The sequence below is a fragment of the Podarcis gaigeae genome (assembly GCF_964106915.1).
Source record: "Podarcis gaigeae genome assembly, chromosome: 2".
NCBI classification, from domain to species: Eukaryota; Metazoa; Chordata; class Lepidosauria; order Squamata; family Lacertidae; genus Podarcis; species Podarcis gaigeae.
The window spans coordinates 106,631,274-106,657,242 of NC_139679.1; the positions used below are offsets into that span (position 1 = coordinate 106,631,274).

General features: G+C 47.3%; 1 protein-coding gene across 3 annotated transcripts in view; it reads left to right on the plus strand.

Annotated features, from left to right (window-relative positions):
* KLHDC8B (kelch domain containing 8B) overlaps positions 1 to 25,969 on the plus strand; it is a 42,313-nt gene that overhangs the window by 14,848 nt on the left and 1,496 nt on the right. For all 3 annotated transcript variants that reach the window (XM_083725023.1, XM_083725024.1, XM_083725025.1), the window contains exons 3-6: positions 3,231 to 4,015; positions 21,791 to 21,955; positions 22,879 to 23,103; positions 24,092 to 24,193. In XM_083725023.1, coding sequence (XP_083581149.1) covers positions 3,640 to 4,015; positions 21,791 to 21,955; positions 22,879 to 23,103; positions 24,092 to 24,193 — 868 coding nt within the window. In that variant the 5' untranslated portion in view covers positions 3,231 to 3,639. The remainder of the gene's footprint in view (positions 1 to 3,230; positions 4,016 to 21,790; positions 21,956 to 22,878; positions 23,104 to 24,091; positions 24,194 to 25,969) is intronic.

Here is a 25,969-nt window from a genome sequence, read left to right on the forward strand (position 1 = left end):
TCCACAATTTGGGCCACTAGTGTAATTCCTCGCCCTGGACATCCATGGCCGCACAGCGCCATGCCAATAAGGCAGCAGCATTGGGGAAGCATCTCAGAAAAGCAGATGGTCCACCACTATTAAATCCACCACTATTATAGCTTCAATGATAACGTTGCAGGATACACTTACCGAAAAAACCCAAAAACAAACAGCCTGGAGGAGCTCCAGGTGAGGACTGTGGCTGAAGCTGTGGTCGTACACGGTGGTAACCTACAGAGGGAGCTCTTTATTAGCAAACTGTTAATTACCAGGTTGCTGTTACAGTGGTACCTTGGGTTACAGAGGCTTCAGGTTTCAGACTCCGCTAACCCAGAAATAGTACCTCGGGTTAAGAACTTTTCATCAGGATGAGAACAAAAATCGTGCGGCAGTGGAGCGGCGGCAGCGGGAGGCCCCATTAGCTAAAGTGGTACCTCAGGTTAAGAACAGTTTCAGGTTAAGAACGGACCTCCAGAACGAATTAAGTTCTTAATCCGAGGTACCACTGTATTTCGCTTTCCCAGGCTACAGCAGCTGGAGTGGATGTGATTCTGGGAAGGGGATGGAGGCTGTTGCTGGGACGGTCCTTCCACCTCCCACAGTTGCCTTTGCCACATCCAGCTTCTCCTATCCTCTGGTGACCCTCCTCGCTGTTGTCGTTTTTTCCCCCTTTCCTTTCTTTTTTTTGCAGTTAAATGTGTTTTGAAGCTGTCTCCATCCCAGCAGGGACCTTTCACATTCACTTAAGTCTGCCTCTCTCCGGTGTGGGCTGTCTTTGCACCAGAGTGTGAATGTACCTGACAGGCCCCCGTTGCGTCTTCTAGGGGCGCCTGCGATTTGTTTGACCACAGCCATCCTGACGCCAGGTGGTCTTGACCCCAGGGCGCTGGAAGTTGCTCTTGTTCTCGGAGGGCAGTAGGCCGAGCTAATTCTGCCGCTGTCACTACGGTCACAGGGGGACTTTGCAGAATAGGAATACAGTGGTACCTCGGGTTAAGTACTTAATTCGTTCCGGAGGTCCGTACTTAACCTGAAACTGTTCTTAACCTGAAGCACCACTTTAGCTAATGGGGCCTCCTGCTGCTGCCGGAGCACAATTTCTGTTCTCATCCTGAAGCAAAGTTCTTAACCCGAGGTACTATTTCTAGGTTAGCGGAGTCTGTAACCTGAAGCGTATGTAACCCGAGGTACCACTGTAAACCGGCTTCCCTGTCCCAGCCCCAACTTTGGCTGCAGTTAGAGCACGTTCTCTGGGGGGAAGCCATGTGCTTTAAACGTATGCTGTGTAAGCAGCAAATGTTGTTTTTCGGTTTCTGTTGCCCTATTCAGGGGTGCCCAAAGAGGGCCAGATTTGATGAAGTGAACATGCGTTGAGGGCCTACCAAAGTTGTTGAGCTTTTTTAGGATTGAAGTTAACCCTAAAGTTGTTGAGCTTCTTTTAGGATTTTACCCCAGGACATATACTGCCACAGGGGCCAAATTAGGCCCCTGAAACAGACTTCGGACATGCCTGCCCTATGTGATCCTGGGGCTGAAGAGGCAAAAAGGAGGCATGTGTAAGACTGCATATATCACACAATTACACATTAAAAATGTAAACCATTAACAAATATAAAAGGAACTTTTCTCTCTCACTCTCTCTGGTATTGTGAAATCACTTTTAGGTGATTCAAAGGAAGCGACTCGTAAAGGAATAAATAAGCAAATAAACAGTAACTCTTGATTCTGCCCTTATAAAACGTAGGTTGGCATGCTCACACCTCAGGTGTTTTTAGGGATGGGGAGAATCATTCCCCAATTAACTGCTTTTGGTAGTGTGTACAAAATGAGGGAGAAAGGGATCAGCCTTAGCCTTTGGTGGAGTGAGGCAGCAACAAATCCTTCTGTCAGGACTGCCGCTAGGTCCCAGCTCACAGAGGACCAACGCCCAGTGGATGTTATATACAAAAGTCTTTATTAAAGTTTAGTTTCCATTTCCAAGCTCTGGGCGCGCAGACCCACGTCTCGACGCTAGACCGGCTAAGTCCCCTCTGACTCACTGCTCCACCCACACCAGTTTAAGATTCTAGCCCGGCTCCACCTCCTACGCTGTTCTTTCCTTCGCTGGGTCCTTCTGCCCTCTGGGGTTCCCTCCTTCCTGGACTCCTCTGACGCTGAGCCTCCTGAGTCTTGCCCCTCCCTCCGGTGGGCTTTAGGACCTGGCTCCCTTCCCGGGCTCCCCGCTGTGCCGCGCTCCTGTACATTTGAACTTGGCGCGCGCGCCCAGCCGGTGACTTTCCTTCTGACCGTTTCCCCGCTTCCTGATGTGGGCGTTGCCAAACCTGACTCCTCTCCTCTCTCTGGTGGTGAGGACACTGGTCCCGACTCCTGGGACTCCCCCTCCCCACTGCGCTCTGGTGGAGAAGCTGGTCCTGATTTCCAACTGCTGCTCAGGGACTCCCCGCTGGCCCCTTCCTCCTGGGGCTTCCCCCCTGGAGCCCCCCTCGCTCTGGCCACCGGCGCTCCCTTCTGTGAGTCCTCCGATTCGCTAGAGAGGCTTGTGGAATAACTCTGGCCACTGTCACTGCCTGCGCCCCCCTCGTACTCCTCCTCCTCACTCTCCATTTGCTCCCCCTCCTGTGTCTCTCCTTCTGAACCCCTGACACCTTCATTTTTTGTTTTATTCATTTTTGAGTTTTTACTGGCAGAGGGCAGGAGGAAACACTGAATGGGATTTGTTTTGCCTCAGGTGCCAAAATCACTTCACTGGCCTTGGGTACCCTGGTTGTTTTGATTTGTGAGGTGGGAGGCCCTTGTCATGCCTTGCTCCGCCTCAGGTTTTTTGGGTCGGCCCTGCTTCTCGTGAAAACGCAGCAGTGAGGTGGCTGTGTGGCCTTGTAGGGAAGGTCTTCACATGGCAGATGGAGCTTGCAAACTGTGCCTCGGTTTATACGGGATGGGCTGAGCTGGTTCTGGGGAATGTGTAAATTAATCCAAAGGCCCAGGGAAGCTGGAGACTTTAGCAGCTGCCAGATTTGGGATTTCTGCCCAGATGTGAAAGGCAACTTGAAGCCTTGCGGGCAACCCTTTGGGAGATTTCACCGTGGCCTGTTTTGTCTGTAGATAGATTCCTCAAAATGGCTCCCATGGTAGTCACCGATAATCTTGTACCTCTCCTTCCTTAATGCGCTCTCTCTCTCTCTCTCGCTCTCTCTCTCTCTCCCTATTAGAAGACAACTTGCCGAGAGAGCCGTATTTCCGAAGACTGGCTTGTGTGTATTAGACATTTGGTGGCTACCTCCCGCATTTCAGGCCTGAACGTGAGGCATCTCTTGCAGAAAAACCCTCGCAGTTCCGGTTAGGAATGGTTCCCTCCCCACCGGAGACAGCATCCCTCGGGCATCACAGCGTTCCTTGCCTTCTCCCTCAGGAGTCCTTGGCTTCTCCTTGCGGCCATATTTGCCTCCCAGTCTACTAATGCCTTGTGGATGCGGAGTTTCAGCGGCGCAGGAAGGAAGGCCTACCAACCGCCTCAGGCCAATCCCTATAGGTCTCTGGGGGGCTGCCCCACGGAGACACGGTGCCAGCGCAGGGGCCGTCGCCATGTCTGCCTCCTGAGATGCCAGGCTGTTGGGCGACATGGAAGCCGCCAGTGCCAAATCCTTCTTCTGGGAGGCTTTCCCGCCCATGCCAACTTGCCGGGTCTACTGCAGCCCAACCTTCCAAGATGGGCACCTCTTTGTGGTGGGGGGCTGCAGCCAGCAGGGCCAGCCCCTGGACACGGTGGAGATGTTGGATATTGTTTCGCGCAAGTGGACGGCGCTGCCTCCTATGGCCACCCCGCGGGCAGGGGCTGCGGCGGTGATGCTTGGCAAGGACGTGCTGGTAATCGGAGGGGTGGACGCCACGCAGAGCCCACTGGCCTCGGTCGAAGTCTACCATGCGGATGAGGGCAGGTGGGAGAAGAAGGCAGACCTTGGCCAGGCTTCCATGGGTGTCTCTGCGGTCGAGAAAGGTAGGTGCGGCGAGAGACTGGGGCTGAATCTACACATACATAGTAGTAGTAGTAGTAATTATTATTATTATTATTATTTATTATTATTATTATTATTATTATTTATACCCTGCCGATCTGGCTGGGTTTCCCAAGCCAGTCTGGGTGGCTTCCAACAGAATATTAAAATACAATAGTCTGTTAAACATTAAAAGCTTTCCTAAAGAGGGCTGCCTTCAAATGTCTTCTAAAAATCCCTCGTACCTACGGGACCGCCTCTCCTGGTATGTCCCATGGAGGACCTTACGGTCTTCACACAAAAATATCTTGGAGGCCCTGGGCCACAGAGAGGTTAGGCTGGCCTCAACCAGAGCCAGGGCTTTTTTGGCTGTGGCCCCGATCTGGTGGAACACTCTGTCACAAGAGACTAGGGCCCTGCGGGACTTGACATCTTTCTGCAGGGCCTGCAAGACAGAGCTGTTCCACCAGGCCTTTGGCCAAGCCACAGCCTGACCCCCCTCCTTTGGCAATCCTCACAGAACTCTAACCCAATGGTTGCCATTAATTTGATTTGAACTGATTTTATAATGAACTGATTTTAGAATGTTGTATTATTTTACTGTTGTTAGCCGCTCTGAGCCTGGCTTCAGCTGGGGAGGGCGGAATATAAATAAAATTTTATTTTTTATTTATTTATGTATTTATTTATTATTATTATTATTATTATTAAAAGTCTGGTAGTTCTTCTCTTTGACATCTGGTGGGAGGGCGTTCCACAGAGCGGGTGCCACTACCGAGAAGGCCCTCTGCCTGGTTCCCTGTAACCTCACTTCTCGCAGCGGGGGAACTGTCAGAAGGCCCTCGGCGCTGGACCTCAGTGTCCGGGGCAGAACGATGTGGGTGGAGACACTCCATCAGGTATACTGGACCGAGGCCATTTAGGGCTTTAAAAGATTCTGTGAAAATACTTTAAAATATTTTTAAAAATATATATGTGGCATTTTCCATTAGCTCACCAACACCATCTAGCATCACATTTGTATAATGCACTTAGAACACACTTAAAACGTTCTGTTTGCAGCTGCATAGCTGAGTCCCGGAAGAAGTAGCTCCAAGGTGGGAGACAGGAGGGTTTATCTCTTTGTATGCGAATGAATGACAGTCGTACCTCAGAAGATGAATGGAATCCGTTCTGGGAACATTCGGGAACCAAGGCACAGCTTCCGATTGGCTGCAGGAAGCTCCTGCAGCCAATCGGAAGCCGTGATGGATGTTCGGGTTCCAAAGAACATTCGCAAACCGGAACAATCACTTTTGGGTTTGCAACATTCGGGAGCCAAAGCGTTAGTCTCGCAAGGCGTTCAACTTCCAAGGTATGACTATATAAGATATAAATATGATAAAGGCCCTTATACGTTTTTCTCTCTCTCTTTTCTTTTGCTTTTATATCCTTTTTAAAATAACATTATTGTTCTGTAGACTGGTTTGATTCTTACTGTATTTTATGTCGAAAATTTTCAGTAAAAATACTTTTTTAAAAAAGAGAAAGGTAGGTGAAGATTCGCTCTCATGTAGCTAAGCAGGGTAGCATGATGTGGAACAAGAATCTCACAGTGTGTTTTTGTTCTGAGCCTTAGGGATCTGCAACAAATTTTTGCAGCATGGTTCTCCTGGTCAGGCCACCAACCAGCCACACCCTTATCAGGACGCTCCATTCTGCCATACCCCAGTTTTATTGATTCCTCATCAGTGTTCCGTTCCACGGAGCTTGTTCAGTTCTCATTGGTCTATTTCAGCCCCCTCATTTTTTTGTTCCTCTACAAACCTTAGGGTTTCTCCAAGCCTGTTTCTTATGTACAGATTGTGTCCTTTTGACTGCACAAGGACCTGCACTCGGCAAATGAATTGCTGTTGGTATATTAGCTGCTTCTTTAATTAAGCACTCGTTGCATGATGAATGGAGTTTCGGGTTTCTTTAATGGGAATCAGGCAGGGAGGAATAACTTAAGTGCAATTGCACACACCTGGTGCTCCATTTCAAAAGCCGCTTACTCTGCTGCTTTTAAAAGAAAGCCTGATGGCTTCTCCATTGCAATGTTTTCCCATGTTTAATTTTGTCACTTTGCAACCTGCCTCGAAAACGCCTTTGCTAAAAGGTGGGGATCCAAGCTATGCTGGGTCCTTAACTGATCTTTGTGCAGGGTTGGTGCATAAGCTTAGAGCCTTCTTGGGCTATGAATCCCTGATATGTGTGCTGACTCCCATTTCTGTAGGGAAGGCAACTTGATTTTAATAAGATGCTGGGCATATACAGTGTCACATAGGTAAGTTTTTCTTGCTGATCCAGCATCACGTTCAAATCAGGCCTGAGATTCACATTTGGTCAGCTTGGGCAAGAAGGATTTGTCTCCAGACAGTGTTGTAAACAAAATCTGCCCTCTTTCCCTTATGGGGTATCCAAGAGCCCATATAGAGTCCTTAAGTGGGTTCCCGATCCGTAGGAGAAAATAACAGAGGCCAACCAGAGAATATTGAGAAGCAAAGCAGCTAGTAAGCCTGATCTTTATTAAAGCTGTTGCAACAGGGTGCTCCCCTCACATGCAGGAAAGGAGGAGGACCCAGAACCAAGGTGTGCCGGCCCTTATATAGACATTTTTAACTCCCTGCCCTGGAGCTCAAGACCATCCCTCCATACATACATCATACATACATCACAGAAGGGGTGTAACCCAAGACCACCCCTCACAAACATCATACCTGCATCACAGAAAAGGCAGTCTGCAACAGAAATTTGAACGTTGTTGTTTTTCCTGTCTGCCAGGCTATCTGATAATGCCTTATCTGATTGCCTTTCCCGGTAGTCTGGCCATTCCTTTGAGATGGAGATTACCCAATTCCTGAGACAATGGGAAGGTCCCCCCCCCCCCTGCAGAGAAAACATTTGGTCAGTTTGGGAGTCAAAATGGTTTCAGGACGGTCTTCCTGTGCTGCTCCAGACATGTGGTCCACATATCTATGTTGGTACATTTATGAACATTTAGTATATATATAAAATAATTTAAATTTTTTTATTACAACAGGAAAGCCTTACAAATACCGTTCTTGTTTGTTTTGTTTCTTATGGCCAAACTATACATTTACACGTGACACCCATTATTCAGCCTCTTTCTCAACCATCACCTTGTAGCTGCTGTTAACATTAGGCTTCAATAAAACAATGAACAGAGTTGTGATATGCTGCAATTGACAGAAGATAATTATCACCAAGGCTACTATCTGTAAACAAACAATAAACATCCATAAAAATGGCAAAAGTAGTTTCTTTCCCAAATAGGTTTTATCTTAAACAATTGCAAACACAGTAAATAAAGAGTTCGCATATGATACAACAGTGGTTCTGCGCTCATTTCTTCTCTTTCCAAAATAGATTTTATCTTGAACAACACAGTAATAATGATTCCATTTGTGATATACCAGTGGTCCAGTGCTCAGAGATCGTTCAGACATTTCGTCACTAAAGAGCTTAGTCATTGAGCTTTGTAGTAAATAATATACAAGAGAAGACTTGAGTGTAAACGACTTAAAGCAGGTTTAACAAACTGAAGGACATTGTCCTCTTTCTATGCTCCTCCTGATGGAAACATGCAGATACCCCTGTTTTTTTCATATTGTGATATTATCTTGTGAAATTTGCAGTCCCACTAGGCTGTGACACAGGCAGAAATGAGAAGCAGGGCCGCTCCATTGGCTCTGCTGAGAGATTAGCTCCTTTTGACTCCAAACTCCACCTCCCTGAACTGATGACGACAAGAACTTTGAGAATTGATGCCTGAGCTCCATTGCTTTCCTCTTCCCTCCCCATACCCTTTCTTTCTGTGCCATGTCTTTCAGCTCATAAGCCCGAGGACAGGGGCTTTATTGTTATTTCTTATTTCTCTGCAAGCAGCTCTTAAGAGTCTTTTCTGCTGAAGAGAGCGATAAGAATGCTTTTAAATAAATAAAAAGAACATTTCTGGTTTTGATGCAATGCTGCTGAAGGAGCCTGCCAGTTTGATTGGAGACCGGGTGCTGGGAAAGAGGGTGTCTAAACATCTCCCCCCCCCCGCACTTCCTCCGCCAAAATTGTACACCCTTAAGATCTTGTTAGCCCTGCGGGGGGCTTGGGCTGTTTCTCCTCTCCTACAGGACTTAACAACAGCTTCAGGAGAGGTAATTTAGATCGGAAAAATATATGGAACAAGTGTGGAGTGGTATAATACTCCCTCACCCAGTACTGCTGCTCTGATAAGATTTGGGGGCCTTCCACAGCTGCTGTAAAGTTAAATCCCCCACCCCTCCCTGAAACAGAAGATCCGCTCATCAATTGCCCACGTAATGTGTAGCTTGGCACTCACAACCTCCCTCGTAATATGCAGTTAGCAGTTTCTGCAGCTGAAGACATTGCTTATTAAAAGCTTGACATGCTTAGAATTTTTTAGGGTATCTTTTCTCCATTTTCGGAGTCTTTTTTAGTGTGCGTGTCAATTTTCTCTCTGTTGTCTTTGGAGCTGGTTGCAGTCCTTTTAGTTCTTTGCTTATCTCTTTCCTCTTCCCTTTCCTTCTTTTCTTTTCTTTCTTTCTTTTTAAACCACCCTAAAACTTCAGTGTTTCATACAATCAGGAATAGATTCAGAAGCCTTGTCTGATAGGCATGAAGACAATAGTTTCATCACTAAGAATTTTAAGTGTACGTGTTATTTTTCTGGGCTGTTTTTGTTTTTTTTACTCATCTGACGCTAGCAAACATAGTCGCTGATATTTCATGCAATCGCAGAAAGTTTTTGTCTTTAAAAAATATTTGGCACTTAGTTGTTTTCCACGAGAACCTGAACTCTGTTAATTCATTTATGCCAGACCTCACTTTAAACCACAGTCAAGCCTAAATGTGAATTCACAGTGCGCTGATGCATGGAGTATAAACCGTGCCTGCTTTAGCCCTTTCTGCTGCTGCGATACCAGGAAGCTAATCCATGATTTGTCTTAGCGTTCTGTCTCAACCTGGGCTTATGGTTTGTCTCCCTTCCAAATAAATCATGAGCCTGTAAGCAAGGTTTGTTCTTGGAGGGGAGACAAACCTTTACTCCAGGTTTGGACAAAGCATCGCTTCCACCATATAAAAACAAAAAAATTCCTTCCAGTAGCACCTTAAAGACCAACTAAGTTAGTTCTTGGTATGAGCTTTCGTGTGCATGCACACTTCTTCAGATACATATAAGTAATCTATATGTATTCCGCCCCCTCCACACACAATACAGTGGTACCACTGGTTACATACTTAATTCGTTCCGGAGGTCTGTTCTTAACCTGAAACTGTTCTTAACCTGAAGCACCACTTTAGCTAATGGGGCCTCCTGTTGCCACCGGGCCGCTGGAGCACGATTTCTGTTCTCATCCTGAAGCAAAGTTCTTAACCTGAGGTACTATTTCTGGGTTAGCGGAGTCTGTAACCTGAAGCGTATGTAACCTGAAGCATATGTAACCTGAGGTACCACTGTAAATGGAATAAATAAATAAATAAATAAAATCCCCAGTATCTCTAGGTAAGGTAAGGCTAGAGATTGTCCTGGAAGTTTGACTCTTTACAAGGCAGCTTCCTGATTTATTTATTTTCTGCTCGAAACATAGCTTCAAGCTGAGGAGGGGAAGTGGCTTCATGATTGCCACAAAGGCCAGGCAATTAGCACCCTAAGTGCTTAAAGGAGCTCAAGGTTTCTTACATGGTACCCCAACCCTGCTCCTCATTTAATCCCCACCACAAACCCTGTGACGTAGGTAAAGCTGAGAGTTAGCGACAGGCGCAAGGTCACCTTGAGAGCTTCACTGGTATAGCATGAGACTCTCAATCTCAGGGTTGTGGGTTCGAGCTCCACGTTGGGCAAAAGATTCCTGCTCTGCAGGGAGCTGGACTTTATTATCCTCATGGCCCCTTCAGACTCAACAATGGCCAAGTGAAGATTTGAACCCAGGACCTGGTCCAACACTCTTAACCACGACACCACCACTTGGGAATGTGGGAACTTTTGTACCTGCTCCACACACTGAGCTACTGTGGCCAAATATTTGGGGCTGTAAGGCCCCTTTTAAAAAAGAAAGTTTGTAAATATGTTGTCCGGGCTGTCTCTTGCTTCAAAATGTGAGCGCAAACTTGATACCCTTTAAGATAAAATTCTTGCTCGGTGAAATGTATTATACAAGTGGCACAGAAAAGCATAAAGCGCTGATGCCTTTCATCACTGCTTGGCTTGGGTGCAATTTCCAGGCGAGATCAAAACGCACAGCTCTGTCTGCTGGCTTTTGTTCATTGCGTATCGTAGGAGTTCAAAGAGGCGCCCAATAGCTTAAGTGTCAATCGGAATCTGGGGCAACTTCAGCCAAGCTGCATTTCCATTATGCAGGTACCCGATGTGATCCAGAAGGGAAGGAGGGAGTGGATCTGGTCAGCTGTTAAGCTCACTGAGTGACCCTGAGCCCATCGCTGCTTCTCAACCTCACCGCGTTGTTGCGAGGATAAACTAGGAAGGAGATGCATGTGTGTCCAGGGAAATTTATGACCACCATCTCCGTTGGCCTTTTACTATGGCCTTAAAAACTATTCTTGCCCATACTCGGGTGGTTTTTGTGGTTGTGTTATGTTCAAGAGCTCTTCTCCCCTCCCTGCGCTACCGTATTACAAAACATTAAAATAGATTTCACTGCTGTTTTAAATCCGTGGCGATTCTCAGTTGTTTACAGTTGCAGCTAGGAAGCCAATATCATGTGCAACACTGACTCCTACCCTTGGAATTAAAACCATGTCCAAACACTTGTTAAAATATTCAAAAAAGCTTTTATTTGCAGAGCAATATAGCTAAAGAGGAATACAGTGGTACGAGTCAGTTGGGGGGGACACACACCTGTAATCTCAATGGGCCAGATTCAACTAATGAGCCCTGCTAGCGGAAGCCAGTACAAGGACCTCTGCTAGCACAACAAGGCTTTTCTCCTCCTCTCCTCCTACTGACCCCACCCCAAATTGGCTTGGAGAAAAGGGGGTCCAGGGGAACCCACCAGATTAGCACGCTGGGGGAGGAGAGGGCACATCATTGCCTCTGGCAGGTTGAAATGTTTGAGCTGATGGAATGGTCCCCCTTAGCGCTAGGTTGAATCCTTCCAATTTGTTTATTTCTAACCCACTCTTCGTTGTGTGAACAGAGCGAGGAGCAGCATTGAAACACAAAGGGCAATATTTCATTTAAATGCAAATGTCAAAGTAAAAGCAGACAGTATACTAAGTACACCAGGCAAGTCAGGGCTAACACTTTCGTCAAATGCATGAGCTGAATAGCCACGTTTTTGAGACTCTGAAGAGCGGGGGATTCCTAAACTTGTCACTTTCCTTCGCGGCGAGTGAAAAACAAACTTTTTTGGTTAGCAGAACCCTCTCCCCCAACTCCAAACATCTCTGAGCAAGATCAAGAACAACCCCTTTCTCAGAGCTGCTTGGTACGGGAGGAGAGGGGAGAGCTTGTTCCTACTGCTGGGGCTGCTCAGAGAAGCCTAGCGTTACGAAGTTGAAAGGGACCTTGGAGGTCATCTCTGGAGGTTGTTGTCAGGAAGGGCCATGGTGGCTCAGTGGAAAAGCATCTGCCTTGCATGCAGACGGCCCCAGGTTCAATCCCTGGTGTCTCCAGGTAAGGCTGGGGATCCTACAGAGCTGCTGCCACTCAGCATAGACAATACAGTCATACCTCGGGTTACGGACGCTTCAAGTTGCGATTTTTCAGGTTACGGACCGCTGAAACCCGGAAGTACTGGAATGGGTTACTTCCTGGTTTCGGCAGTCACGCATGCGCAGAAGCGCTAAATCACACTTTGCACATGCGCAGAAGGGCTGAATTGCAACATGCGCAGACGCGGTTTGCGAATGCTGTGGGTTGCGAACATGCATCCCGCACGGATCACGTTCGCAACCCGAGCGTCCACTGTACTGAGTTAGATGGACCAGTGATGCACTCCTGACATCATCATCATCATCATTTTACAGTGGTACCTCGGGTTACAGACGCTTCAGGTTACAGTCTCCGTTAACCCAGAAATAGTGCTTCAGGTTAAGAACTTTGCTTCAGGATGACAACAAAAATCGTGCTCCAGCAGCGCGGCGGCAGCAGGAGGTCCCATTAGCTAAAGTGGTGCTTCAGGTTAAGAACAGTTTCAGGTTAAGAACGGACCTCCAGAACGAATTAAGTTCTTAACCCAAGAATTGTTGTTGTTGTTGTTTAGTCGTTTAGTCGTGTCCGACTCTTCCTGACCCCATGGACCAGAGCACGCCAGGCACTCCTGTCTTCCACTGCCTCCCGCAGTTTGGTCAGACTCATATTGGTAGCTTTGAGAACACTGTCCTACCATCTCGTCCTCTGCTGTCCCCTTCTCCTTGTGCCCTCCATCTTTCCCAATATCAAGGTCTTTTCCAGGGAGTCTTCTCTTCTCATGAGGTGGCCAAAGTATTGGAGCCTCAGCTTCAGGATCTGTCCTTCCAGTGAGCACTTAGGGCTAATTTCCTTAAGAAGGGATAGGTTTTATCTTCTTGCAGTTAACCAGAGGTACCACTCATTTATTTGTACTCCGCCCATCTGACTGGGCTGCACCAGCCACTCTGGGTGTTTTCCAACATATATAAAAACATAATGAAACATTACACATTAAATGGCCCAACACCTCCCAAAGCAGTCTGTTTCACTGACTTAACAGCTATTACTGGTTAGGAGTTTCTCCTAATGTTTAGCTAAAATCTACTTTCCTGCAGTTCCCACAGATACACACACATATTTAAAACAATATCCTGCCTACTTTTCACTAAATCCAAAGTGGCTAACAAGCCGCAATATGAAAAAAATAATTCAAAATATAAAACAAACCCCAAATCAAACCCTGTCAGAAAAAAAACAATAAAACAAACAAAAAAGCCACAACAACAACAACAACAACAATAATAATAATGGTAAAAGTACCGTATTTTTTGCTCTATAAGACTCACTTTTTCCCTCCTAAAAAGCAAGGGGAAATGTGTGTGCGTCTTATGGAGCGAATGCAGGCTGCGCAGCTATCCCAGAAGCCAGAACAGCAAGAGGGATTGCTGCTTTCACTGCGCAGCGATCCCTCTTGCTGTTCTGGCTTCTGAGATTCAGAATATTTTTTTTCTTGTTTTCCTCCTCCAAAAACTAGGTGCGTCTTGTGGTCTGGTGCGTCTTATAGAGCGAAAAATACGGGTATATGTATGTTCTCGTCTTATAGCAAAGCACCTGAGAGGGTTAAATCGGTGGCGGGTCTTCTGGAAATGAAAACACAGGCTAAATGTCAAGATCCACTGCGAGGCAGGACATTTTTATTAGAACAAACATACATGTCGGAAAATGGCGAGTAAAAGCTTTATTCTGCAACTCGTTGGTGTGCCCTATTTGCCAGTCTGCGAATTGAGAACTTTTCTAAGAGAGCATCATAGTTTCCTCTGTTTGTTTTTAGTGTGTCTTAGAGAATACAGGATAAAGTTATCTTGGCTACTTAGGCCCTAAGGTGGTTGAACTGCACCCCAGCCCAGCCCTGCTTTCTGAACCAGCACTGATTTCTGCAAAGAGCTACGCTTGCTCCCAAGGTAGAAAGCATTGCTCTGTTTCAGCTTCACTGCATAGGAAAACATACTGTAGGCCATTTGCTCCATATACAAAAATGGGTGATGGGTTTCCCCAGATTTTGAATGGTTGAGGAACTCTTATAACATTCTGCAGAAAGCGGAACTCATTGATACATTCACTTAAAGAGGATTCTGAACGGCTGGGTGCTGGGTAATACTGGAGGCGACAGAGAGGAAGGGAGAGGTCTACTCTGAGCTGGGTGCAGTGCACTTTTTATCACAAACAACTGCATTCTGCAACCACCATGCAAATTTGCTTAATCTGCCAGGAATTTGCCTTAAGTGGCTGGGGAAACCCAGCCAGTTGGGCAGGGTATAAATAAATAATAATTATTATTATTATTATTATTATTATTATTATTAAGTCAGGCACTTTGTCTCTCTTTCTCAGGCAGTGGCTTTCCAGGGCCTTGGGCACAAGCTTTTCCCATCACCTACTACCAAATTCTTTAAACTGGAGATGCCAGGGATTGAGGCTGCGCCATTCTACATTCAGGGCATGTGTTTTAGCATGCTGCTATGGTCAGCGGGTGGCGCTGTGGGTTAAACCACAGAGCCTAGGACTTGCCAATCAGAAGGTCGGTGGTTCGAATCCCTGCAGTGGGGTGAGCTCCCATTGCTTGGTCCCTGCTCCTGCCAACCTAGCAGTTTGAAAGCACATCAAAGTGCAAGTAGATAAATAGGTACTGCTCCGGCGTGAAGGTAAACGGCGTTTCCGTGCACTGCTCTGGTTCGCCAGAAGTGGCTTAGTCATGCTGGCCACATGACCCGGAAGCTGTATGCCGGCTCCCTCGGCCAATAAAGCGAGATGAGCGCCGCAACCCCAGAGTCGGCCACGACTGGACCTAATGGGCAGGGGTCCCTTTACCATTACCTATGAAGCATAAATTTGCTTTTGTTCCTCAAGAAGGGAAGGCAAGGAACTTTGCAGGGCGCAAAAGTCCTGGTCTTTGACCTCTGGAAAATCCTCTTCTGGCCTGCCCCCTCCAACATGTTCCCTGTTGGCTTTTAATATTTCTCCATAACTTTGCCGCCCCTCCAATATATACATAGGCGAAAGAGAGTCAGTGTGAGGTAGTGTCTAGAGTCTCAGACTAGAGCCATGAAGATCACTGGGAGACCCTGAGCTAGTCACTGTCAGCCAGCTCCACCTCGCAGGGTTGTTGTGCAAATAAAGACAGTGGGAAGGAAAAAAATGGAGGGTGACATTAAAATCCAATGTAAAATCTAAAGAGGTACTATTATCCAAGTCTTTTTCAAAAGCAATATACTGGCTCCTTGAAAAACGAAAGCAAAGGTGCACTGATTTTTAGCACACTGCTCCAAGCAAGCGTATTCAATTATATGCAGTAGTTTGCTGTTGCAAAACAGCCATTGCACACTTTGCCATACCCCTGCTGTTGATGTGCACACGGCACCTAGCAGCTGGAGAAGTCACCGCAACTCTTAGCAGCAGAAATGAGAAAGCCACAGCTTTCAATGCGAAGGTGAAATAATCATAAACCCAATTTTTAAAAAACATGAATACAACTGGTCATATCAGCCCTAAGGTGCTCAGACAAACGATTCACCAACCCAACCAACATTTTAAGTGGAGATGCGAACAATTAAACCTGGGACCTTTATATATGCAAAGCAGGTGCTCTTCCATTGATGTGTGGCTCCCCAACATGGGTCGGCACATTGATTTTATTCAGTCCATTTAATAATTTTTACATTACAGCCACACAGTACATGTCTATCGATCTCAACTTCACAGAGTTAACAATTCAAAAACTCTAATGGCCTGAATGCTATATCCTTAATTGTCTAGAATTTAATTGCTCTGGACATTCCTTTTAATCTTTTTTTCATATTTGGGTTCTATTTTCCTTGACCAGCAGGTCACAGAACAGGTTACAACAATTTAAAACTCAGTATTCCGTGACTGCCATCTGTTTTAACTGTTTTTAATCCTGAATTTTAAATTCTCGCAACTCGCCCTGGGACCTGCTTGGCGAAAAGGTGGGCAATAAATTTACTAATAGCAGCAAGTTATTAGTAAATTGGTGGGGACGCAGGTGGCGCTGTGGGTTAAACCACAGAGCCTAGGACTTGCTGATCAGAAGGTTGGCGGTTCGAATCCCCACAATGGGGTGAGCTCCCGTTGCTCAGTCCCAGCTCCTGCCAACCTAGCAGTTCGAAAGCACGTCAAAGTGCAAGTAGATAAATAGGTACCGCTCCGGCGGGAAGGTAAACAGCATTTCCATGCGCTGCTCTGGTTTGCCAGAAGCGGCTTAGTCATGCTGGCCACATGACCCGGAAGCTGTACGCCGGCTGCCTTGGCCAATAAAGCCAGATGAGTGCCGCAACCCCAGAGTCGGTCACGACTGGACCTAATGGTCAGGGGTCCCATTACCTTTATTAGTAAATTACTGTGAGGATAACAACAATATTGAATCAGTTATAGTGAATCACAGTCCAAAGAACAAGATAGGTCCTAGAAACATATCAAGGGTTAAAGGCCCGGTTAAAGCAGATTGTTTTTAGCATTGGCTACAAACTGTATACGTAGTTGAAGCTGCTGGGGGCAACTCTGTGTTGAAGGAGTTCCACAGATTTTACCTTTGAGCAGTAAGCTACGTTCCAGCCACCCAAAAGCCAGAGGTTTCTTTCCACACATACACTCACAAGTAAGCAAGCAAGAAGCATCGTTGCCATTTGATGACATATTCCAGCCAGGCAAAGACATTTGAGGAAGGTGCAGGGAAGGGCTAATGAGAGGTGCTGAGGCCTAGGGAGCAGGTGAGGTTTGCGGAGAGGGCCTAGAGGATTGCACCCAGACCCCGGGCCTAAAGTTTCCTCATCCCGTCTAATAATAATAATTTATTATTCATACCCCACCCACCTGGCTGGGTTTCCCCAGCCACGCTGGGTGACTCCCAGCTGAATATTAAAAATGTGACAGATAGGTAGCCGTGTTGGTCTGCCATAGTCAAAACAAAAAAAATTCCTTCCAGTAGCACCTTAAAGACCAACTAAGTCAGTTCTTGGTATGAGCTTTCGTGTGCATGCACACTTCTTCAGATGTGTATCTGAAGAAGTGTGCATGCACACGAAAGCTCATACCAAGAACTGACTTAGTTGGTCTTTAAGGTGCTACTGGAAGGAATTTTTTTTGTATTAAAAATGTGATAAAACACCAAACGTTAAGAACCTCCCTAACCAGGACTGCCTCAGATGTCTTCTAAAAGTCAGATGTCTTCTAAAAGTCAGATAGTTGGCTATTTCCTTGACATCTGATGGGAGGGTGTTCCACAGGGCGGGCGCCACCACTGAGAAGGCCCTCTGCCTGGTTCCCTGTAACCTCACTTTTCGCAGTGAGGGAACCGCCATAAGGCCCTTGGCGCTGGACCTCAGTGTCCGGGCTGAACAATGGGGGTGGAGACGCTCCTTCAGGTATACAGCAGTACCTCAGGTTACATACACTTCAGGTTACAGGCGCTTCAGGTTACAGACTCCGCTAACCCAAAAATAGTACCTTGGGCTAAGAACTTTGCTTCAGGATGAGAACAGAAATCGTGCTCCAGCGGCATGGCGGCAGTGGGAGACCCCATTAGCTAAAGTGGTGCTTCAGGTTAAGAGCAGTTTCAGGTTAAGAACGGACCTCCGGAATGAATTAAGTTCATTACCAGAGGTCCCACTGTACTGGGCCGAGGCTGTTTACTTAGGGCTTTAAAGGTCAGCACCAACACTTTGAATTGTGCTCGGAAACCTACTGTTCCCAGGCCTCTACTGGGATCTGGGACAAGAAGATTGTACCCTTTTGGTCACCATCACCGCTCCCAGCTGCACCCACCAGCCCTGCGCACTGGGGGTTGGGGAGGAACGCAGGAAGAGAGAAAGAGTGCATATCTGCAAGAAATATGACAGTCCCTTCACAACGGATTCTCCTGCAGTCCCCCCAATCTCAGATTTGGAGAGGGGCGTGTCTCTGAGTCTGCTGTCTGCAGAACGGTGGGCAGGCTACACGAGAAGCAGAACTTGGCAGCATGGCTGGGTTGCCATGGCGTCTCCAGGGATACAACGCGGCGAGTATAATTCGATGCGATTGCCTGGTATCCCTGAGATGTTCGTTGCTGATCACGTTGGGAAGCAGGTGGGGGCGTTGTTTGGGGAAGGGCAGGTCCTGGGGGGCCTGCCAGAGGGCAGTGTCTTGGTGGCATAGCTGTCAACTTTCCCCTTTCTTTAAGGGAAATTCCCTTATTCCGAATAGGATTCCTCGCGAGAAAAGGGAAAAGTTGACAGCTATGCTTGGTGGGGACGCAGGTGGCGCTGTGGGTTAAAGCCTCAGCGCCTAGGACTTGCCGATCGAAAGGTCGGCGGTTCGAATCCCTGCGGCGGGGTGCGCTCCCGCTGCTCGGTCCCAGCGCCTGCCGACCTAGCAGTTCGAAAGCACCTCCGGGTGCAAGTAGATAAATAGGGACCCGCTTACCAGCGGGAAGGTAAACGGCGTTTCCGTGTGCGGCTCTGGCTCGCCAGATGCAGCTTTGTCACGCTGGCCACGTGACCCGGAAGTGTCTCCGGACAGCGCTGGCCCCTGGCCTCTTGAGTGAGATGGGCGCACAACCCCAGAGTCTGTCAAGACTGGCCCGTACGGGCAGGGGTACCTTTACCTTTACCTTTACCTTTATGCTTGGTGGAGGTGGGACGATGGAAGTACGAGATAAAGGACTCTTCTTGCTCAGTGTGAGGAATGGAGTCAGAGAGTTAGGAAAGCTCTTCCCCCAGGGGGTCACTTGGGCAGCTAGTGTCTTGATTTCCCCATGAATACTGTGGTACCTCAGGTTACATACGCTTCAGGTTACATACGCTTCAGGTTACATATGCTTCAGGTTACAGACTCCGCTAACCCAGAAATAGTGCTTCAGGTTAAGAACTTTGCTTCAGGTTGAGAACAGAAATCGTGCTCCAGCGGTGCGGCGGCAGCAGGAGGCCCCATTAGCTAAAGTGCTGCTTCAGGTTAAGAACAGTTTCAGGTTAAGTACGGACCTCCAGAACGAATTAAGTACTTAACCCGAGGTACCACTGTACTTCCCCACCTTCCGAATGGGCAGTGGAAGCCTTAAAAGGTGAATGCCATGGGAGACGGATTAGAATCAACTTGAGCGTTCAGGTAGGGAGGAAAAATAAATATCGAGCTAAGCTTGATAGTGAGTGCAGCAGTGCCAACTTATTCCCACAGCCCTTATTTTAATTATTTTCACTCAGAAACTTCTCATCTTGTAGGCCTTTTTCCTAACCTTGGCTCACATCTATCTCCCCCCCCCCCCGATTGTCAGCTTTTACTGACAAATCCTAAGAGCTGCTTCCAGCTTCCCCTTCGTTCCCAATCCAGTTACACTCCAGAACGTGATTCACTACACCAGATTAGATGGGGGTCAAGTTCCCCAGGCTTTATTGCTGGAACTAAATCCGCTCAAAACCTTGGGTTAAATTGGTAGGTTTGCCACAAAATCCAGGATCATTTTGAAGCAGGTATCTGTAATAAGTGACGAGGAGAAGCCGCTACTTTTGTTTACAGATTTACCTGGGCTGTGGAGCTCACCAAATCCTCTGGAGGACTATAAAATGCTTTATTTTTGAAAAGTAACTTAGCTGAAAGGTCAAAGGCGTTGAATGTGCGGTGAGGGGAGCCCATTAAAAGGTGCTGGTTTATTTCACCAAAAGGAGAGATGTATGATGATTCGACAGGAATGAAGGACTTAACAGTGCAATCAAAGAAAGAAAAAAAACTATATTAACATAATATGAATACTGCTGGATCAGGCCCGTCTCACAGTGACTGACTAGATGCCTATTAGAAACCAGCAAGCAGGACATGAATGCAACAGCGCTTGGTTTTGCAAGAGAAAAAGAAGAGGGCAGATGCCGGAGACAGAACTTCATTATCTTTGACAGCTCTGTATCAGATGGGATTGGGGAACTGCAGCTTATTGCGCAGAGGTGAGGGAAAAGTTCTGTGTGTCAGAATTCCTGCTTCTGCAGCAGTCTTCTTCCTCCATTCCATCTGATCGCCTTAGAGGGGGAGAACGATGGGAACCAGGCAGAGGGCCTCCTCGGTAGTGGCACCCGCCCTGTGGAACGCCCTCCCACCAGATGTCAGAGAGAAGAACAACTACCTGACTTTTAGAAGACATCTGAAGGCAGCCCTGTTTAGGGAAGCTTTTAATGTTTAACAGACCACTGTATTTTAATACTTCGTTGGAAGCTGCCCAGAGTGGCCCGATGGACAGGGTATAAATAATAAATTATTATTATTATTATTATTATTATTATTATTATTATTATTATTATTTATTAACCTATAGCAAGGATGTGGCCATGAGTGGAGCCAGGACTTTTGTTGGGGGGACAGAACCAAAGTGATTGGTCAGTTAATTAAGTATTTGTATTGCCCTACTTGATCGGGGGGGGGGCGAGCTGCCCCCTCTTGCTGCTCCCATATTGGCCCTCCAGATACTGCTGAACTACAGCTTCCTCATCCCAACCACTGCATCTCCACCCCCCTCGTTCAGCCCGGACCCTGAGGTCCAGCTCTGAGGGCCATCTGGCGGTTCCCTCACTGCGAGAAGTTACAGGCAACCAGGCAGAGGGCCTTCTTGGTAGTGGCACTCGCCCTGTGGAACACCCTCCCATCAGATGTCAAGGAAATAAACAACTATCTGACTTTTAGAAGACATCTGAAGGCAGACCTGTTTAGGGAAGTTTTTAATGTTTGATGTTTTATTTTGTTTAGTATTATGTTGGGAGCTGCCCAGAGTGGCTGGGAAAACCCAGCCAGTTGGGCGGGGTATAAATAATAAATTTTATTATTATTATTATTATTATTATTATTATTATTATTATTATTATTATAATGAGATTTTGGAGAAGGGGTGTAGGTTCCCCACTCTTGACCTGTGGCATGGGTTGCCAACACACACAGAATTTAAAATTACAGATAGGTAGCCGTGTTGGTCTGCCATAGTCAAAACAAAAAAAATTCCTTCCAGTAGCACCTTAAAGACCAACTAAGTTAGTTCTTGGTATGAGCTTTCGTGTGCATGCACACTTCTTCAGAAATATATGCATATATTTATAACCCTCTTTTTGAACAAATCCCAGAGCAAGGTGCAACATAAAATAAAACAGTGTACTCAGGTTAGTCCTTTCATGCACGCAAGTGTGAGTAGGTAGCTGTATATTGCAACAATTTTTTACTTCAAAACTCCCTTAGGATGCTAACGTTCGGAAAAGTAGAAGTAGTTCCAGCTTGTTCTGATGCATTCTCTGTTCTTGAATATTCATAACATGGTTATAATTAAAATATATTATGGTAAAACATATATAGCGCATGTCCTACTGTCTGTTAAAGGCATCCATGTCCCTGATCTTTAAGACAGTTTACTAAGAAGTGTGCTGCAATGCCGCACGTCTTACACAGCACTCAAAAGACCTGACTGGCCCCCTGGACCTTGTGTGACACCTTTGCTTTAAGATTTGGATATCCTTCAGCCTCTGCTAGTCACGTTTTGAATTTCACAGAGTCCTTGTGAAGTGCAGGTGTGGGGACACTGCCCATCGGCCCCAGCAAGCACAGCCAATACTTGGAGAGCCAAAGATATTGTTCCAGTGCCTTGTAATTTATTCTACACTTCTCACTCTCGTGTTTTGGGTTGGTTACTGTCGGAAGCTAGACAGTGATTACACACGGCAGTGACTATTTTTATGACCTTGTTGTCTGTGCCTGACGTACATTCACTGCTTTTTTTTAACATCGTCTGCCAGCCTTCGTCACCACAGAGCCAGTGTGGTGTAGTGGTTAAGAGCGGTGGACTCGTAATCTGGGGAACCGGGTTCGCGTCTCCGCTCCTCCACATGCAGCTGCTGGTGACCTTGGGCCAGTCACACTCCTATGAAGTCTCTCGGCCTCACTCACCTCACAGAGTGTTTGTTGTGGGGGAGGAAGGGAAAGGAGAAGGTTAGCCGCTTCGAGACTCCTTCGGGTAGTGATAAAGCGGGATATCAAATCCAAACTCTTCACCTGCCTCTTCCCTCTTCATTTCCAGATGGTGTCGTCTATGCTCTAGGTGGGATGGGTGCAGACACCTCTCCACAAGCGCTGGTGCGAATGTATGACCTGGCAAAGGATCACTGGCAGCCCCTGCCTTCTATGCCCACCCCCTGCTATGGGGCCTCCACTTTCTTGCACGGGAGCAAGATTTACGTGATGGGTAAGAAGTAAGGAAGCAATGCTTAGTTGACTAATCGGCTAGATGGGTGAACTAAAACCATTGTAATCGACTCACAGATCCCGAGAAGGACAAAAGCCAGAGTTGAGAGTGGGAGGGATGTGGCTTAGATGAAAAGCAGCAAGCAGAGAGAGAGAGAGAGAAAGAGAGAAAAAGAGAGAGACCTACTGGATCTTTACTGAAATCCAGAGCTGTGGCTATGGGAGAAGCAATAGCCTTTTGGGGTATTGAGGCTGTGAACCCCACCAATGTAGGCTCAAGTTGTTATACAGTGGTACATCGGGTTACATATGCTTCAGGTTATGTACGCTTCAGGTTACAGACTCCGCTAACCCAGAAATAGTACCTCGGGTTAAGAACTTTGCTTCAGGATGAGAACAGAAATCGTGCTCCGGCAGTGCGGCGGCGGCAGGAGGCCCCATTAGTTAAAGTGGTGCCTCAGGTTAAGAACAGTTTCAGGTTAAGAACGGACCTCCGGAACGAATTAAGTTCTTAACCCGAGGTACCACTGTACAGGTGACTCTCCTACTTACAAGGTAATGTTCCAGGCTCCTGCACGCATAAACAGAGTTGCGTAAAGTGGGGAGCACCCTCTAAACGCCCTCTCTGCTGCTTTCTCTTCAATCCATACCAAAAATACTGTATCCAAAAATATCCACAACTAGAATTGAAGCTCTGAGGCCAGCAGGAGTTTGGAGGATACACAGGAAAGCACATCAGCTGTTAGGTGGAGAGGCTGAGTAACCCCGCTTACCTGAAAAGTAACCCCTCTTGAATCCGACAGAACTGACATCCGAGTAGACATGGTGTTGGTTGCTCTGTTAGTCCCCAGAATCCTCAGCCACTGCCCTTTGGAACCAATACGGGTGGCCGAACTAGTATTTTGGCGTTTCCTTTTCCCACAGGAGGAAGGCAAGGCAAGCTGCCCGTAACGGCCTTTGAAGCCCTGGATCTGGAAGTGAGGAGCTGGACCCGCTACCCGAGTGTGCCCAGCCGGCGTGCCTTTGCCAGCTGTGCCATGTTGGACAGCTGCTTTTTCAGCCTGGGAGGGCTGCAGCAGCCGGGACCCCACAACTTCTACTCCCGGCCCCACTTTGTCAACACTGTGGAGATGTTTGACTTGGAGGAGGGTGAGCTGGAGTCATGCTGTGCCTGTTTGAAGGAAAGTGGGTTTAAAGCAGGGACTGCGGTCGATTGACAGCAACTCTTGCCTGAAAGTGATGGCACAACAGCCTTAAGCAACTCAGCAACTCCTTGTGCTTCAGCCCTAGTCACACTTTCACTTCCCAGGCAATACCATATAAGACAGCCTTCTTGAACTCTGGTCCTCTCCATGTTGTTGGTCTGCAGCTCCCATCACCCCTGGCTGAAAACATCTTTGCAATAGACTTCCCTTTGTATGAAGGCTAAGATGGCTGAAGATGATGGGAACTGCAGGTCAATAACATCTGGGCACCAAAGGCTGATGAGCTCTGACATAAGGCCTTCCCTGGCTATCATCCAGCATCACATTTCACCACAGAGTGAGTGAAGACAGGGAACTGAGCTCCCTGAGATTAACTGCCCCTGCTTAAGATGGGTGGATGGGAGACGGGTGGTGCTGTGGGTTAAACCACAGAGCCTAGGACTTGTCGATCAGAAGGTCGGCGGTTTGAATCCCCGCAACGATGTGTCCTTCTGTTGCTCGGTCCCTGCTCCTGTCAACCTAGCAGTTCGAAAGCATGTCACAGTGCAAGTAGATAAATAGGTACCACTCCGGTGGGAAGGTAAACGGCACTTCCATGCGCTGCTCTGGTTTGCCAGAAGCGGCTTAGTCATGCTGGCCACATGACCCGGAAGCTGTATGCCGGCTCCCTTGGCCAATAAAGCGAGATGAGCACCACAACCCCAGAGTCGGCCACGACTGGACCTAATGGTCAGGGGTCCCTTTACCTTTAAGATGGGTAGATAAGGATTGCGAGTCATCTCTTGTCCATGTCAAGAGAGGTAAATACCCAAATTATAGCCCTTTAGTCAAGATCCATCTTGGCATTCATAGGTTCTTGTCCTCCCCTTTAGTCTTAGTTCCTCTCCCTCCACAGTGAGCTGAGTTCTTCCTCTCCGCCATCTCCCATCCAGGGTCCTGGAATCGACTGAGCCGCGCCATCCGCATGAGGGACAAGAGGGCTGACTTCGTGGCTGGACGCTTGGGTGGCCGCGTGGTAGCAGCAGGGGGGCTTGGTAAGTGTGGCAGATGGGCCACTTCTGTGCTCTTGAGGTGTGCGGAAGATGGAGATGCACAAGAATTTGTTCCAAGCTGGGGATATGTTGGATTGCATGTGAGATCAAGCCCCTGGGCTTGAGGGCTTGTCGGATGGAATGCAACTCCTTAAAACAAGTAGACCTACACCATCTCTTTCAAGTGTGTCATCTTCCCTTACCTGCCGAGAGACGTGGATCTGATTTGTGAAGTTGCTCCTTTCTGCCTCGTTGTTCAGCTCTCTCTCTTTCTGCATTCCTGTTCTGGATTAGCCTGCAACAGTCCCTTATTCTATGCACTATGAGAAGATAAGAACAGCCTGATGGAGTAGGCAAGTGTCCTATCTAATACAACTTCCTGTTCTCACAGTGACCAATCCAAGCATTTTGGAATCAGTCACTCAGAAGCAGGACTTGAGTGCAAGGCTTATAATTCCCATCAAATAGCATTCAGAGGTTTATTGCTTCCACCAACCAGGGAAGCTATAGAAATGGCTTCCCCTGCATCTGGAAACCAGGGTATTGACTCTGTTTCTGAACATCAAGGCTAATGCAGTTCTCGTACAACTACATCAGTGTGCACAGCGTTTTCAGATATTCCCTCCCCTGCAAGCTACCATTTTGGCAGCAGTTGGCCCAACCCATTTCACATACCATGGTCAGCCGTAAGCCACAGCTCACCGGGAACAAACAGCGCACAAGTGATAGAGCACACCGCATGAGCACTGGTTCACATGTCACACTAAGCCAAGGCTTGTGGTTGGTTGCTCTTTGTTCCAGGCCGGGCAGGGCAAAATGGGAACAATGTGAGCAGTTCAGTTTGGCTTACTGTGATGTGCGAACTAGCCCATTACATGAACAGGAATTGAGTTGTCCCTAAACAGAGGATAACTGCCTTTTGGTAGATAGAATCAAAGTGAGGGAGAAGGTGGCAGTTTTCCATTTTTGCAATTTGTGTCAGGAACACATATCTAGAACCAAACGCCTTTGGAAGGATGTGTTGGGGGGGCCATGTTGCTACCTAACATGAATGAGTGGGACAGGCATTACAGTAGGAGAAAATACAGGGGGTTGAGCCTTCCCTTCCTTCAGCACTGAATCTTGTAGGTCTTTCCTCTGCATTGTTGCAGTTTGCTCATCCTCCACCTCTTGCACAAACTATCAGGGCAGCCACTGATTCACTCATCTTCTTAGATACAGGTAAGTTTTGCATGCCATTTTCTCAGTGGAAATACATGCTGCACGATGCCTTAGGGTCCGTTTCAAGGATGGGAAATATTGCCTTCCAGATGTTGTTGGACTACAAATCCCATCATCCCTTGACAATGGGAGGGCCAAAGATTCCCCATCTCTGGGCTAAATGCTTTGCTACATGTCACTGAGACTGAGCATGGGGAGAGAGTGCCTTTAGCGACCTCTGTTTTCTGCAGAAACCTCCTCTTTCTGTCAACTTTCTTGCCTTTCTTAAACACTACCCTAGATGTCCTCACAAAACACAATAATAAAGAAGGCATAAAAGTTAAACTGCAAAACTCCAACAAGGTTGTCTTTGAAATGAATGAGAGTTAGAGGGAGCAATTACCTAAAAATGTGTCATCTGAATGCTTTCAGCATTGGGTCTCTGGCTTTCATTCACACCCTCTTGGTGTAGCTGGCAGTCCTGGGATGCTGGCAAAGAGGCCTGCTGTGAGAAAGCATGCCAGGATCTGCTTGCACTGTTTCAGGCGTCAGTTTGATTTCTAAATCCCTGCCTTTCAT